Source organism: Phasianus colchicus, chromosome 1 (assembly GCF_987193195.1).
Source record: "Phasianus colchicus chromosome 1, bPhaCol1.hap1.1, whole genome shotgun sequence".
In the NCBI taxonomy this organism is placed as follows: Eukaryota; Metazoa; Chordata; class Aves; order Galliformes; family Phasianidae; genus Phasianus; species Phasianus colchicus.
In genome coordinates, this window is record NC_143436.1 from 157,483,295 (window position 1) to 157,498,428 (window position 15,134).

Below are 15,134 nucleotides of genomic sequence, written 5' to 3' on the forward strand. Positions count from 1 at the left end.
AGGCAAAATGATGGGTCCTGCTCTTTGGCCACAACAACCCCAAGCAATGCTACAGCCTTGGGGGGGTGTGGCTGGAAGACTGCGTAGAGGAAATGGACCTGGGGGTATTGATTGATGCTTGGCTGAAGATGAGCCAGCAGTGTGCCCAGGTGGCCAAGAAGGCGAATGGCATCCTGGCTTGCATCAGAAATAGCATGGCTAGCAGGAACAGACAAGTAATTGTCCCCCAGTACTCAGCACTGGTGAGGCCGCACTTTGAGTACTGTGTTCAGTTTTAGGCCCCTCACTGCAAGAAAGACATTGAGGCCCTGGAGCATGTTCAGAGAAGGGCTCGTGAGGGTCTGGAGTACAGGCCTCATGAGGAGCAGCTGAAGGAGCTGGGATTGTTCAGTCTGGAGAAGAGGAGGCTCAGGGGAGACCTTATTGCTCCCTATAACTCCCTGAAGCAAGGCTGCAGTGAGCTGGGGGTCGGCCTCTTTTCTCATGTAACTAGTGGTAGAACTAGACGGAATGGCTTCAAGCTGCGCCAGGGGAGATTCAGACTGGATGTTAGGAAATACTACTTTTCTGAAAGAGTGGTCTGGCAGTGGAATGGGCTGCCCAGGGAGGTGGTGGAGTCACCAACTTTGTGTTGAGGGACATGTCTTAGTGAGAACTATTGGTGATAGGTGGATGGTTGGACTGGATGATCTTGTAAGTCTTTTCCAACCTTGATGATTCTGTGACTCTGTGATCTTTGTACTCTCAGTTTCAGGAAGGAAGAGCTCAACTCAAATTTACTTTAGAATGGAAATTTTAGTACAATCTGCCGAAGAAATCCCATTTCTGTATCTCATGTTCATCATTTTTCATTAACATGAATAAACTGGAATTCACATTGATAAATTACTAAAGATGAAGTTTTTTGTGTTACTTGTCATACCTAGCATCTTCTTGCTGCAATGCCAGCTGGGTATCCAGTCGTAAAGACAACAGCTGCTTCTGATGGATTGCATCATTCAGCTTCTCTTCTAGCTCTTCAATCTAAAAAGTATAAATATAAAATGAAGACAAGTTACCTTGTTCTTTGTAGAATATATATTTTTTAAAATCACAAGCAGAGAATGCAATGCCCTAGAAAGTACAGTAACTGAAGATCTCTACAATAACAAATCTATAAATACACTAAAGCTTTGCAAAATAAGATATGGAGTTTGCCCTAAAAAACTCAAAATTAAAAAAAAAAAAAATAGTTTTAGAACTCATGTATTTTGATCACATAGGTACTTGTTCAACTGATTTCAAGCTATCCTTAAACTCTGGCCAGCAAGCCAAGGAAAGCCACAGCTATATGGAAGGTTGTAAACATGAACCTCACACAAGCAGGGCAAAGTTTCTACACCTTTCAAAATCCCATGCATCTTTACTGAAACCATATACAACAACAAATCTTCCTACTATTAATTAGTATGCCAGTATATTTTAGTCACACCTTTGCTATCAAATCAAGGAATGGTACTGATGAGTTTTGCCCGCTTTCACTAACTTCTGGTTAAAAGCCCTGTTAAGTTGCTTGCATCAGTAATTAATTATTTTTTCTTTCTGAAAAGAAAAAACACATTTTTCCTTTGTTTTTGGAAATGCAAAAACTAAAGAAAACCAGTTTGATCTGGGCAGCCGGGTCTAGTGACCACAGCAGGAGGGTTGCAACTACTGGATCTTTGAGGTCCTTTTCAACCCAGGCCACTCTATAACTCTATGATCCCACCTCATCCATTCCTAAGAATGAGACAGCAGCCAAGTCATTTAAATCCTCCATATCCCTCTTTCCCTCCTTTTGTGATTTAAAACCAATACCAATAAAAGAATCATAGAATGGACTGGGTTGGAGAGGAAATCAAAGACCACTAATTTCCAACCCCTGCTGCGGGCAGGGCTGCCCCCCACTAGCTCAGGCTGCCCAGGACCCATCCAAGCTGGCCTTGAGCACCTCCAGGGATGGGGCACCCGCAGCTTCTCAAGAAGCAGTTGATGAGGATTCCAGCACACAACCCACGGACATTCTTTTGAGAACTCAAGCTTCCCCTTGAAAGCACCAGAAACAGAATTGCACGATGAAAGACACGTAACAGCTCTCACCTTGGTCAAGTATTCCACTTTCAGGTTGTCGATCATGAGGTTTTTCTGCGACAGCTCTATCTTCAGCAGCTGCAGGCCGTGCAGCAGCTCCTTGCGCTCCAGCAGCTGCCTGGTGACCCGCGCCGCGCCCTCCCGCTCCTCGGAGGAGGACAGCTCGTCGGTGGGGACGGTGGTTTCCAAGCTGATGTCCTCCGACTCCAGGGAGCTGGAGACGTTCACCTTCCGGCCTTCCCTGGAGCTTTTACGGGACATTTTCTTACGCCGTTTGCTTCTTTAAGTTACAAGCCAACGGCGCAAAACAAGACCACGAAGCCGTTACGCCGCGATGGAAACTAACCAAACGAAACGGCTAAGCGCAACTCCTCACGTATCGTTCCCCTCCGCTGAAGGAAAACGCTCACGGAAGGTCTGAAGAGGGCGGATTCCTGAGGACTCCTTCCCCAGAGCCGCCCCCGCAGCGGTTCGGGCCGCAGGAAGCGGTAACGAGGCGCCGCGCTGCCCGCTGGAAGCGCACCCGGGCGGCGGGCGACCGACCGTTAACGGCCGGCGGGGGAAAAGCGCAGCCCCGCGCCCGCCCGGACACGGGGAGAAGCCTCAGCCGGCGGCGCACGCGCGGATGAGGCGGGGCCGCGCGACGCCATCACCACAGCGACCCGGCGGCCGCGCTGCTTCCCGCCGCGCGCCGCGGGGGAGGCTGGGAAGAGGCCGCGCCGGCGCCATGCTGACCTCGCGGACCTTCCTGAAGCGGACGCGGGCGGGTGCTGTGGTGAAGGTGGTGCGGGAGCATTACCTGCGCGACGATATCCCCTGCGGCGCCGACGCCTGCCCGCTCTGCCCGGTCCGGCCCGACCAGCCCCTCGGGCTCGAGGCGCGGCCTAGCGGCGCCGCCAGCGGCCTGTGCCCCGGGCCGCACTACCTGCTGCCCGACACCAACCTCCTCCTGCACCAGGTGAGCGCCTCGCGGCCTCGGGTCGGTTGGGTGCGCGCGGGTGGGGACGGCCCTACGGCTCGGGCTGCCCTCAGCACCGCGCTGGGCCTTCCCCTGTTGTCCGCCTGATCCCAAGGCTGCGATTTGTCTGCCTGCCGCCGCAGTGAGGAGCTTTCAGTGTCGCCCAGTCCGGCCTGGTTTCGGCCGTTGGGCCCGCGTGCGGTTCCACAGGTGTGGGATGAACTCTTTGTAGTCCGTCAGCAGCACAAAGTGAGAGGTGGAAGGATTGAGAGCAGCCCTACCGAGAGGGACCTGTGTGCCGTGGTGAAGGGCAAGCTGGACATGAGCCAGCAACGTGCCCTTGCCCCTCCGAAATCCAACTGTATCCTGGGCTGTATCAAAAGGAGTGTGGCCAGCAGGTCGAGGAGGGTGATCCTGCCCCGCTGCTCTGTGCTGGTGAGGCCTCACCTGGACTACTGCGTCCAGTTGTGGAGTCCTGAGAACAGGAGAGACGTAAACCTGTTGGATTGTGTCCAGAGGAGGGCCACAGAAATGATCCGAGGGATGGAACGCCTTCCCTGTGAGGACAGGCTGAGAGAGCTGGGTCTCTTAAGCGTGGAGAAGGGAAAGCTGCGAGGTGACTGATAGCAGCCTCTCCATGTCTGAAAGAGAGCTACAGGAAAGAAGGGGACAGACCCTTTAGCAGGGCCTGTGATGATAGGACAAGGGGAAATGGTTTCAAGCTTAAAGAGGGTAGATTTAAGTTGGATATAAGGAGATCTTTCACAGTGAGGGTGGTGATGCAGTGGAAAGATTACCTAGTGATGTGTGTGGTTGATGCCCCGTCCCTGGAGACTTACACAGCAAGGCTGAATCAAGCCCTGGACAACCTGATCTAGCTGCACATGTCCCTGTTCATTGCAGGGCAGTTGGACTAGATGGCCCTCAGAAGTACCTTCCAACTCTTAAGGATTTTATGATTCTAATTGCATGAAGGCTTGATGTGCAGACAGAGCAGCAGCAGGCTGGAGGCAAGGAGCTCCTAAGCTGAATTCTGAGGGTTTTTTTGATTACTGTTGAATGCCTCCATAGGACATGCAATAGCCTGGTGCAAATGTTTGAGACTGGGAGAAGTAGAACAAGACATGACAGCCTTAAGTTGCAGCAGAGCAGGTTCAGGTTGATTGTGTGTTGCGCTGAGGGGCATGAGTTAGTGTGCACAGTGGTCATGGGTCGATGGTTGGATTAGATGATGATAGAAGTCTTTTCCAACCATAATGGTTCTGTAACCCTGAGTAATTCATTAAGGCTGTTGCCCGTTAACTCAGGAGAAAGGCATAGTGCTCTGGCATTTTAGCAGTTATTGAACGCTCTGAGAATTTGCCGCGCTCTGGCAAATGGTAAGAACCAGAGTGGTGGGGATGTGGTGGTTGTGGTGACAGCAGGAACAGTTTTTTATCCAGCTACAAGGCTGCAAGAGAAAGATTGAGCCTGGTAATTTAGCCTGGATTTAAATTTGGTTGGAGTCCTGCAAATAATTGGGTTGCATTTGGTGGGAGTCAGCATGAGAGAGATGATCACTTTTTCACTTAGCAAAATTGAGGTCACCAAGAGTTTGGAAAATCCAATCTAAACTTTTTGCCTGTGCGAGAAAGGTGCAACTTAAGATACTAGTCAGATTTCCAGCAGTGAGAGAGGAAAAGGTCCTAATAGTGCATCGTTATTGATAGAAGTTTTTGCATATTAAAGAAGCAAATATTTCAATTGCTGTTACTGGGTAGAAAAAAAACACAATTCTGATGCATTTCCATTTTGTTCCTCAGATTGATATTCTTGAAGACCCTGTTATTAAGAATGTCATTGTGCTACAGACAGTTTTACAAGAGGTCAGGAGTCGGAGTGCACCAGTGTACAAACGAATCAGAGACGTGATTGGAAACCCTGAAAAACACTTCTACTCCTTCACCAATGAACATCATCGGTATGGTTTGGAATAGGGTATAATGTTGTACTGAAGTCTGGTAAAAGAACTGGTACGTGTGAATTAGGCAGGTAAAATGAGACTGATGTGCATGACGCCTTATATATCTGAGAAGTCTGGCTGAGGAAAAATTGGATGTTACAGGAGCTTTGTCACTTACAGTTGGTATTAGCACACGTATCTTCTGAAAAGGTGATTAAAATACTGAATGAACATGTCAGGCAAGACCTTTAACCTGAGCAATGGAATCATGGTTATGCATTTTACATGTTACTACTCCCAGTTCAATCTGTAGAACTCAAAAATCAGTTAGTTAGTAGCAAAAAAAATTGAGATGCAGTTAATTTGCCTTTATGTAGTTTCTGCTACAGCAGCATCAAGGCTCTAGCAGTGCTTGTCTTGAATGCCATTCTGTTCAGTCCTCAGTGGGACCTGTGTAAGAAATTGCCACTTCCTTATTAGTTTTTTTGATCCTGTCTCCTAAGCCTTCAGTGGTCTTTAGTGTTACACGTTTTAAAAATTGGTTCAGCAGTATTTCTTTTGTCCTTACAGTCTTAAATGTTTGTCTGAAAACAATAATAATTGTAACTGGATATATTTTTTTTCTTTTTCAATTTTTTTTAACTGTTAGAGAAACATACATAGAGCAAGAGCAAGGAGAAAGCTCTAATGACCGCAATGACAGAGCTATTCGGGTAGCAGTAAAATGGTACAGTGAACACTTGAAGAAAATACAGAATGCGGAGAATGAGGATATCCAAGTTATCTTTCTTACAAACGACAGAAATAATAAGGAGAAAGCCCTTGAGGAAGGGATAACTGCTTATACGTGTAAGTTCAGTGGCATGAAGATTTAATTTATTGTTCAGGCGTAAAATTTTAAGTGTCTTTATACCTAAATTCTCTACCTCTCTTGCATAAATATTTGTGTGTGCTTTTGTAGGTGAGGAGTATATTAAAAGCTTGATAGATAATCCTGATCTTGTAGATCGTCTTGCTTGCGTATCTGATGAAGGGGTATGTCTTTATTCTCTTTCTGTTTATTTATTTATAAAACAATTTTGCAGTCTGTTATTGGATGACGTATGTCAGGCTACTAGCATCAGTTCAGAAAAAGGTCTCTTGTCTTTATTACCATTTTGACAGTAAAACTTTTTGATAACTGAAAAGAATACTGCAGCTGCTTATATGCCTATTGGAAGGTATTGTTTGGTTCTTTGTAAAAAGCCAGTTGCTAAGGTGGGAAGCTTAACAAGTGATTCAAGGAAATGTATAAGTACTGCAAATAATTGAACTAAAATTAAAACTTCAAAAGTCTGTGTTGCAAACCATCTAGATCTTTGTTTTGTGTCTGTTATTTCAAAGTTTACTTGTCAAAAACATTTTTGATGAAAAGATTTGATTTAGTCATAAGATAAGTTGATAGAATTGTGTGCTGCAGCTCAAAAATGGGTTACTTCATCATTGTGCAGTTATGGTGGAATGGATTGGAAGCTCATCCGGTTCTCCCCCCCCATGCGAGTTAACATAGTTAACTCCATGACAGCAAGGTTGCCATCCACTAGAACAGAATTCCCCATCCAGGCATGCCCCATGAGACTGACAATAGCTGAAAACTAATGCCACTAAAGTAAAGGGAATATTAATTCCATCGGTGATCAGAGGGCTGGAGCACTTCTCCTATGAAGAAAGGTTGAAGGTATTGGGCTTGTTTAGTGTGGAGAAGAGAAGGCTCCAGGGAGACCTCCTTGTGGCCTTCTAGTACTTGAAGGGAACGTATAAACAGGAGGTGGAATGGCTCTTTACAAGGATGGATGGTGATAGGACAAGAGGGAATGGTTTTAAACTGAGACAGCGAGGTTTAGGTTAGATATTAGGAAGAAGTTTTTCACCCAGAGGGTGATGATGCACTGGAACAGGTTGCTCCAGGAGGTTGTGGATGCCACATCCCTGGAGGCATTCAAGACCAGGCTGGGTGTGGCACTGGGCAGCCTGGTCTAGGTAGATGATCTTTGTGGTTCCATTCAACTCAGGCCGTTTTATGATTCTGTGATCATAGTTACTCTAATGGATTGGAGTGGGACATGCGAGAGTGGGAGGCTGAGTTGATCTGTTCAGCAGTTATCTGCAGTTCATTTAACTTCAACTGATTCATATAGCTGCTTACCCTCTATGCTCTGTAGTACTGTCCTAATGTTTTTTCCATGTTTAGTCTATGTTTAGTCAGTACATAAAAGCAAACAAATGTTTACAACACTTGTGTGGTGACCTCTTAAGTCAGCGCAGGCAAGCAGGAAGAGAAACAGAGGTGTTCTCAATGTTGTCACATTTTTATGCATTTTGTGCTTTGTTAGAAAAATTACTGTTTAATACCAGTTTTTCATTCTTGTGCATATTATGTTCCTATACATAGTTAGAATTTTGGAGTTTGCTAGCTTGAGTTTCATGTTCTTGAGATCAGTTTTGGAGTAATTATGAATGTAAAAGACTATTTCTTTTTTTTTTTTCTTTTTTTCCCCCTTAAAGAAAGAAATAGAAAGTGGCAAAATAATTTTCCCAGAACACGTTCCTCTTAGCAAATTGCAGCAAGGAATAAAATCTGGCATTTACCTCCAAGGAACCTATAGAGCAAGCAGAGATAATTATCTTGAAGCTACTGTTTGGGTTCATGGAGATGCTGAAGAAAACAAAGAGGTGGGTGTTTTAACTTCACACTGTGAATTTTATTTGGTTGTTACTGAATGATTATGTAATTATTTCACAGTGATAAGTGGTATTAAAAGGCAGTATTATTTTTTTCGCTCTTAGTTTATTTTCCTGACATGGGTTTTTTGCTTTGTTTGTTTGTGGAGATAGACCACTGAAATACTGAGGATGCTCTTTTTCAAAAAAGAAGATGTAAAAGGCATAATGTGTTCTTTGAAAAAGTATATAATAAACTAAAACGGAATCTTTGATTTTAAACACTGTCATATTCAAGTCAGTTGATGTAGTTTTCTGAAATTATTTTGAAATGTGTGATGAAAAAGTAATAAACTCGTAGGAAGATTTTCAGAAAAACTGTGATGAGCCCACATGGGGTTCTCTTTTATTATTTGCCCTGATATTTTTAGGCTGTTGCCCTTTGAGCAATTTACCTTGGTTTGTGCCTGCTGGATTTTGAATGTGCAGCTGGTACAATTGGACACGTACTGTTTCCAGATGGCAGCAGATGACTCTTTACTCTATATTTCTGGTGGCAGCTGACAGTTCTTCCTTGGCTCTCAGATTATTGTATTCCAATTTCACAGCAGTATGTGGAAGCTCTTAGCCTGCAAAAACAGAATTTTCTGATTTGAAGAAGAAAAAAATTGGGAAAACAAGTGGTTTTACAGGGACTATTGGAATCCTAAAATAATATCATCAGTACCAAAATAAACTTAGACAGTGGAAGAAGTGTGTCACAAACATGGAGCGCAGAGCCTGTTGTACGTATACTCTTCTGTTACGCTGATGCGAGTCTTTTGTTGCTATCATCATAAACATTTGTATTTCCATTTTGTTTTCTAAAAATCCAGATAATTATACAGGGTCTTAAGCATTTAAACCGAGCAGTTCATGAAGATATTGTAGCTGTGGAGTTGTTGGCAAAAGATGAATGGGTGGCACCATCCTCAGTGGTCTTGCAAGATGATGGCCAGAATGAAGATGACATTGAAATGGAAGAAAAGAAAGAAAACATTGTATGAAACAAAATTACCTTTTTTATTATTATTTTAATGATTCTTCTCTTTATTAAGAGAAAAATGTTACTGAGTGGTAGCCAAGTAATAATGCAAAGCTATATTCTGATGTGCAGATAGATTGGTTGGCTTTTAATGGCAACGCGTACATTTGGAACTGGTTATAAAATACTCCTTATCTACTTGCAGTAATTCTGCTTAATGTATACATGTATGTATGCCCTATTCAATAAATATTTGCATTTCCTTAAAAAATATAATCTTCTCAATGAATTCCATGGGAATACATTTTAATTACTGTGTTTAGAATTGCTGGAGAATTTTTCAAGCAGCATAAAAAGGCTTCTTAAAAATGAAAATAATTGGTTGGGGAAAAAAAAATGGAGATAGCTGGGGAATAAGCAGTAGTAGTACAGGATACCATTTCTTTAGGCTTTTTCTGTTCTTTGTTCTAAAGCTATGTCCATGAGAAAACTTGACAAATCAGTTATGTTACAAATACTAAGATGCCCAGAGAGGCATTATTCCATTTATGATGTCATAAGAGACTTCACTGCATTGTAGTGATACATAGCCTACTACCAGCAAGGTTTGAGATGCATGCTGAGTTTAAATGGTTCTGTAGTCTTTAACCTTTGTGTTTTTTTTGTCTCAGTTGAAGATTTCTGTTAACAAGAACATGCTGAGACCAACAGGAAAAGTAGTGGGTATTATAAAGCGAAACTGGCGACCGTTTTGTGGCATGCTCTCCAAGTCACAGATTAAAGAGGTAAGGTATAAAGCTACTATAAGGGTAGGATTTTAAAAAAAGAAAAGAAAAAAAAAAGTAGAAATAATTTCTTCCTTTGTCTGTGTTAATAGGCAAGACGACATCTGTTTACACCAGCTGATCGCAGGATTCCTCGGATTCGAATAGAAACAAGACAAGCAGATAAATTGGAAGGACAAAGAATAATTGTTGCTATTGATGGTTGGCCTAGGAATTCCAGGTATCCTAATGTAAGTTTTAATACTTCCTTCTTAACGCTTACCTATCTGATTTTTAATTTTTAGACTGAAAGGCTAATGGAGTTGTTTTGAGTTGTGTGTAAACCCTCAGCTTTTAGCCACCTTGGCAAAACAAACTGCTGTTTACAAGTCTAACAGCAGTGTAGCATATAATCATGAAAGGTTTTATGTGAAGAGCAGATTTATCTGTGTGTAATGAATGTGGCTTGCACCCAAACATAAGTTAGCCCTGTATTTAGGGGGAAGAAGGAGGTGGAGGGAACCGCTTTCTCTTTCATGTGGACAGTGTGTGTATTGCATGTGGAAGGAAGAAAATTATGTTTAAGGCTCAGGGATACAGCCATAATAGGCTTAGGACATTTCTATGGAGTAAATGGATGCTGTATGTGAAAAAGAGATAAGATAGCATTTCTAAAAGTTTTGTGAAGATGAAACCTTGTATCATTTTTGTGGCTCTGTACAGAATACAGGGATTTTACTTTTCCACTTCCTTGAAACATCATCGTATGTGCCAGCTATTCCAATAATAAAATAGAAATGTAATTTATGCTAGCTAGATTGTTAAATTAACCAAGACAGCTGTTTGCTAGTTACAAGTGTGCTGCTATTGCGATGTTAGGCATCTTTAGTATATACTACATTGCAGTTGCACTACTTAAAACAAGTTAGATTGAGTTTATGAGAGGAGGAAAAAAAAAGGCATTTAAAGTATTCCTTTTAGGTTTATTGCATATATTTAATTACTTTTGAACATACAGTGTTACTTGATGTTTGTGTACGTGTGCGCATATGTATTGGTGTTTACATCATAGAATCACCAAGGCTGAAAAAGATCTCCAAGATCATCCAGTCCAACATCCTCATATCACCCATATTTCCCTACTAAGCCACATCCCTCAGTACAACATCTGAACATTTCTTGAGCACCTCCAGAGATAGTGACTCCACCACCTCCCTGGGCAGCCCATTCCAGTGCTGTATATGTATATATTTATATATATGCGTGTATGTTATTTCTCAGGGTCATTTTGTGAAGAATTTGGGAAGTGCTGGAGATAAAGAGACTGAGACAGAAGTTCTTCTCCTTGAACATGATGTCCCTCATCAGCCTTTCTCTCAGAATGTCCTCAGTTTCCTACCAAAAATGCCATGGAGCATTACAGAAAAGGTAATAGCTTCAAAATTATAGCCATAATTATTGTGCCTGCTTCAAATTATGATATTCTTGAATATTTTAGTGCACCAAAAATAGAGAGATAAAAGTACCTTAAAATTCAGGTTGTTCTGAACATTTAGTCTGATTTTTTGTGGAAAGTTCTCCACAAGACTTTGAATTTTGACTAAAGTTGGTTAGAGTTTGTTAGAGGTAGGTATGTTAAAATTAAAAACAAAGCAAAACAAAAACACAAGAAAAACCACCATAATGCAGAATTCATTTGAAATGTTTATAAAAAGTTGTTTAACAAAGGTGGGAGATTACAATTCATATATATATTAAAAATATATCTGTGAGCTGGGGGGGGGTTTCTATGTCTCATTAGATAGATTTGTAACCGAATGCAGTAGCCTATATGTCTTTTGTCAGATTATTTTAGTGTTGATTTTAATATATTCCAGTATAATCCAGAACAGTAATCAGAGGAAGGAAAGTTACTATTTGCAGAATTGCTTGTTTTAGTTGATGTCAGTGAATTTCACATTCTCCACAGTATCTTAAATGTGGGAAATGGTTGGTTTAGAATGTAAAGAAAAGGAAAATCTGCATACATCAACTGTTTTTCTTTAGGGGTTGAGGTTTTTTTGGTTTTGGAGAATGAAACTTTTTTGTTTGAGCATCTATTATATTTTCAGTTCTTTGGAGTAGTCTAGTTTTATTATTTATTATATGCCTGTTTCTTTTGAGCTTAGAAACTGATGGATATATTTTTACTTAGATAAGCTATGTAAAAGTTGGCTGTCTAGTCTAAGATACCTATCTAAGAAAGATCTTTATGTAGCCATTGCACAACAAGTAAATACCACCTGAGCGGTCAATTCCTTTAAACTCTGTAGGCTTCCAAGTCTTAGCTAAGGTTAATTGTGAGCATTCCTATCCTAAACTATTTACGTGGACATCGTAATCATGATTTCACTTAAAGATTCTGAAATGGTTGGAAAGATGCTTTTATTCTCTGATTCCTTTTGTTTGCTCTATAACAAACTTTCAGTAGTTATCATTATCTTGGCTTTGTTATCACTACAGTCTCTGTATATCTCTTTTGTTTGGTTAAATAACATTGCAAACTGTGTACTTAAAAATATTTGATTACTTTGGAAAGTCTTACACAAAGTGCTTTTCTCAAATTTTCATTTCTTTTTATTTCTCCTTTAATGTGGATGTTCTTTACAACCTCCTTTTTTTTAAACTTCAGGATATGAAATACAGGGAGGACTTGAGGCATCTGTATGTTTGTAGCGTTGATCCTCCTGGCTGTACGGATATTGATGATGCATTACATTGTAGAGAAATAGGAAATGGAAATCTGGAGGTGGGTTGGGTTTTTGTTTGCTTAATTGCTCTTCAAAACAGTCAGTAGTGAGAATAGTAATTGATGGCAGCAAAACTCTAGGTCTGTTGTGAAAGAAACTAATGGTCTGCACTGTTGACAATGAGTGAGGTGGGAATAAAGAAACGTAGCTGATTTGCATTACATTGGTACCAAAAGCGGTAATTGAACTCCTAAATTTAACCTGCTGTCTGCTCATTTGATGTGAGAAAGTAACAATTTATTTACTGCTTTAACTGAGGATAGACACAAGTGCTTATGGCTAGGATAAGGAACTAGTATGAGAAGGAGTGAAGTTACAGCTGTAATAGTTAGGAATTATTAGAAGAAGTCGTTGAATAGCTACAAGATTAACACAAGCTCTGTACCTCATTATATCTGATTTAGGCACATTTCCTTTGTTGAAAAATTGGTAATTGCAATAGCACAGAATGCCAAAATTAGAAGTCCAGCAAACAGGGAAAAGCAAGAAAACCCAGTTTGCAGTGAGCATTAAAGAAAATGAAAGAGGCTTGAAGAGTTGAATTGGTAATGAATGCAGTTTCCCACTAAATGTACACATGGCTTTGTTGTTCATAATTGCTACAACTGTTCATTTTCTGTAATGCTTTTAACTCTTCCTACTTGTAAATATAGAAGTTGCTGGAAGGAATAGGAAAAGGATAAATTGGGTTTCAAATAAAACCTTGAGAAAGTTTCTTTTATGTTGAGAGCTGTTTGCTTCATAGAATGTATAACATGACACTTCCTGGGTTTTGTTATTTATTTTTTAAGGTTGGTGTGCATATTGCAGATGTAAGTCATTTTATCCGTCCAGGAAATGCTTTGGATGAGGAATCAGCAAAAAGAGGAACAACTGTGTATCTGTGTGAAAAGGTAAGTTTTCTATATGGAAAGTTTTTTTGTGCAATTAAGAGGTTGGATTTTTCATTGCTTTCCTTTTCTTAGTTCCTAATTTGTATAACATTATCAAAACGATGGAAATTACTATTTCCAAGCTTTCAGTGTACTAAAAAGCACAGTATGAAGTAATTATGACTAGTGATGCATTTTATCTTTTATTTTGCAGAGGATTGATATGGTTCCAGAACTGCTTAGCTCCAATTTATGCTCCTTAAGATCTAATGTGGACAGGTATATGCATATGATCCATATTTCGATCCTGACAAGAAACTCCAGATGTGTGTGCATGGATTTTAACAGATTTCCCCCCATTCCCCTTTTCATAGGCTTGCATTTTCGTGTATATGGGAGATGAACCAAAAGGCTGAAATTCTAAACACCAGATTTACAAAGAGTATTATTAATTCCAAGGTTGGTTGGATGAATATGGTATTTATTTAAATGAAAAGAACACTTCTTGTGAAGATTTTATACTGAAGTTTTTTCCTGTTTCTGTTACTGATGTGCTTTTTTGAAGTTAAAAAACCAAGCTTGAATCCTTAAGTGAGGAAAATGTTTTCATCCAGCGCTGTTCTTCTAAACATTCAGTGGTGCAATGTTGTTTTGTACAGTTAGTTTATAGTATTTCATTTAAAAAATATAAATGCATTGATACATATTGGGCATAGTTTAATATACACCAGCTAGTCATTTAGTTAAGTTCAGGAGTTATATCAGCATTTAAAAATAATACTGTGCATGTTTACTTTTTCTTCGAGTTTTGCATAGATCTGTGCTGTTCTGTTATTCTTTAAGAATGACATTCATAGAGGTGTTGAGCATAAATCTTTGTATTATTGTGAATGAGTTTTGACAAAAAGAAACTGTTTTTCTGAGGGATGAAAGTGTGCTTTTCAGTATTATGATGATGTTTTGTTTTTCTCCAAGGCTTCTCTCACATATGCTGAAGCACAGATGAGAATTGATTCGGCAGCAATGAATGATGATATTACTGTCAGCCTGCGTGGACTAAACAAATTAGCAAAAATTCTGAAGAAGAAAAGAATTGATAATGGGTAAACAATGCAGTGGTGCTGTTATTTTTTTTCCTTTTTTAATCTCTTTTTTGCTGTTGAACTACATGAAGATGCTCTATATCCCTTTTTGCAGTTAAACTTTTTTGAAAAAGAAGTGTTTTGCCATTTTGATTTGCATAAAAATTTCTTTGTTCTCTAAATAATACAAAACTTGGGATATCCTTTGCACAATTTATCAACGTTATGGATTTTTTACTGAAGTTATGCAAATAACCAGAAGTAGCACTTTAAATCTGAAATTGTAGAAGCTAATAGAGATGTATATTAGCATTGCAATTTCTACTATTTTGAACGTTAATTCCTTTTTCTTTTCTTCTTTTAATTAGCATTTTGTTATAAAGCAAGCTGTTGTAGGTAGGCCTCTGACTCAGATGCTGTTTCTCCTTTACAGTAATATCACTTAACTGTCTTCCAGAGCTTTAATGCTTTCCTCACCAGAAGTTCGTTTTCACATGGATAGTGAAACTCATGATCCAATTGATCTGCAAACTAAGGAACTTAAGTAAGCCTTGTTGTTTTCCTCAGTTACTTAAATATCTCTATTGTTCCATCCCTATCCCGAATTAAGTAACAGCTTGGAGTGTACAGAGTTTAGCGCAGAAGTCCAAGTCAGTAATTGCAGGAAAGATGATTCTTCTATATTTTATGATGTTTATGAAGTTTACGATTTTACGATGTTTATGAAGTAAGTTTGAACTGTGTTTTATCCATGAGCTTAAGTCTTTGCTACTGGTTTAATGGAGCACTAGGTTACAGGCTCTGCACGTTTCTATGTCATGCTTTCCTGCTAACAGAGGAAGGGAAAGTAGAGTTTGGAGGTGTGGATTACTGAAACTTTTAACAACAACATGG

At 40.3% G+C, this 15,134-nt stretch overlaps 2 protein-coding genes across 7 annotated transcripts in view; one reads left to right on the top strand and one right to left on the bottom strand.

The window, feature by feature from the left end:
• Positions 1-2,731, bottom strand: part of PIBF1 (progesterone immunomodulatory binding factor 1) — a 164,481-nt gene extending 161,750 nt beyond the window's left edge. For 2 of the 3 annotated variants that reach the window (XM_090130908.1, XM_090130919.1), the window contains exons 1-2: positions 2,119-2,731; positions 923-1,023 (exon numbers count right to left, since the gene is read on the bottom strand). In XM_090130908.1, coding sequence (XP_089987034.1) covers positions 923-1,023; positions 2,119-2,370 — 353 coding nt within the window. In that variant the 5' untranslated portion in view covers positions 2,371-2,731. The remainder of the gene's footprint in view (positions 1-922; positions 1,024-2,118) is intronic. The other variant, XM_090130912.1, reaches the window with a different exon arrangement.
• A 21-nt stretch (positions 2,732-2,752) lies between these two features.
• DIS3 (DIS3 exosome endoribonuclease and 3'-5' exoribonuclease) overlaps positions 2,753-15,134 on the top strand; it is a 39,286-nt gene continuing 26,904 nt past the window's right edge. For 3 of the 4 annotated variants that reach the window (XM_031605982.2, XM_090130898.1, XM_031605908.2), the window contains exons 1-15: positions 2,754-3,067; positions 4,870-5,027; positions 5,659-5,858; positions 5,971-6,044; positions 7,554-7,721; positions 8,585-8,749; positions 9,405-9,518; positions 9,611-9,748; positions 10,779-10,925; positions 12,169-12,285; positions 13,078-13,179; positions 13,373-13,437; positions 13,533-13,617; positions 14,134-14,261; positions 14,698-14,784. In XM_031605982.2, coding sequence (XP_031461842.2) covers positions 2,837-3,067; positions 4,870-5,027; positions 5,659-5,858; positions 5,971-6,044; positions 7,554-7,721; positions 8,585-8,749; positions 9,405-9,518; positions 9,611-9,748; positions 10,779-10,925; positions 12,169-12,285; positions 13,078-13,179; positions 13,373-13,437; positions 13,533-13,617; positions 14,134-14,261; positions 14,698-14,784 — 1,979 coding nt within the window. In that variant the 5' untranslated portion in view covers positions 2,754-2,836. Of the gene's footprint in view, positions 3,068-4,869; positions 5,028-5,658; positions 5,859-5,970; positions 6,045-7,553; positions 7,722-8,584; positions 8,750-9,404; positions 9,519-9,610; positions 9,749-10,778; positions 10,926-12,168; positions 12,286-13,077; positions 13,180-13,372; positions 13,438-13,532; positions 13,618-14,133; positions 14,262-14,697; positions 14,785-15,134 lie in introns of all 4 variants that reach the window. The other variant, XM_090130902.1, reaches the window with a different exon arrangement.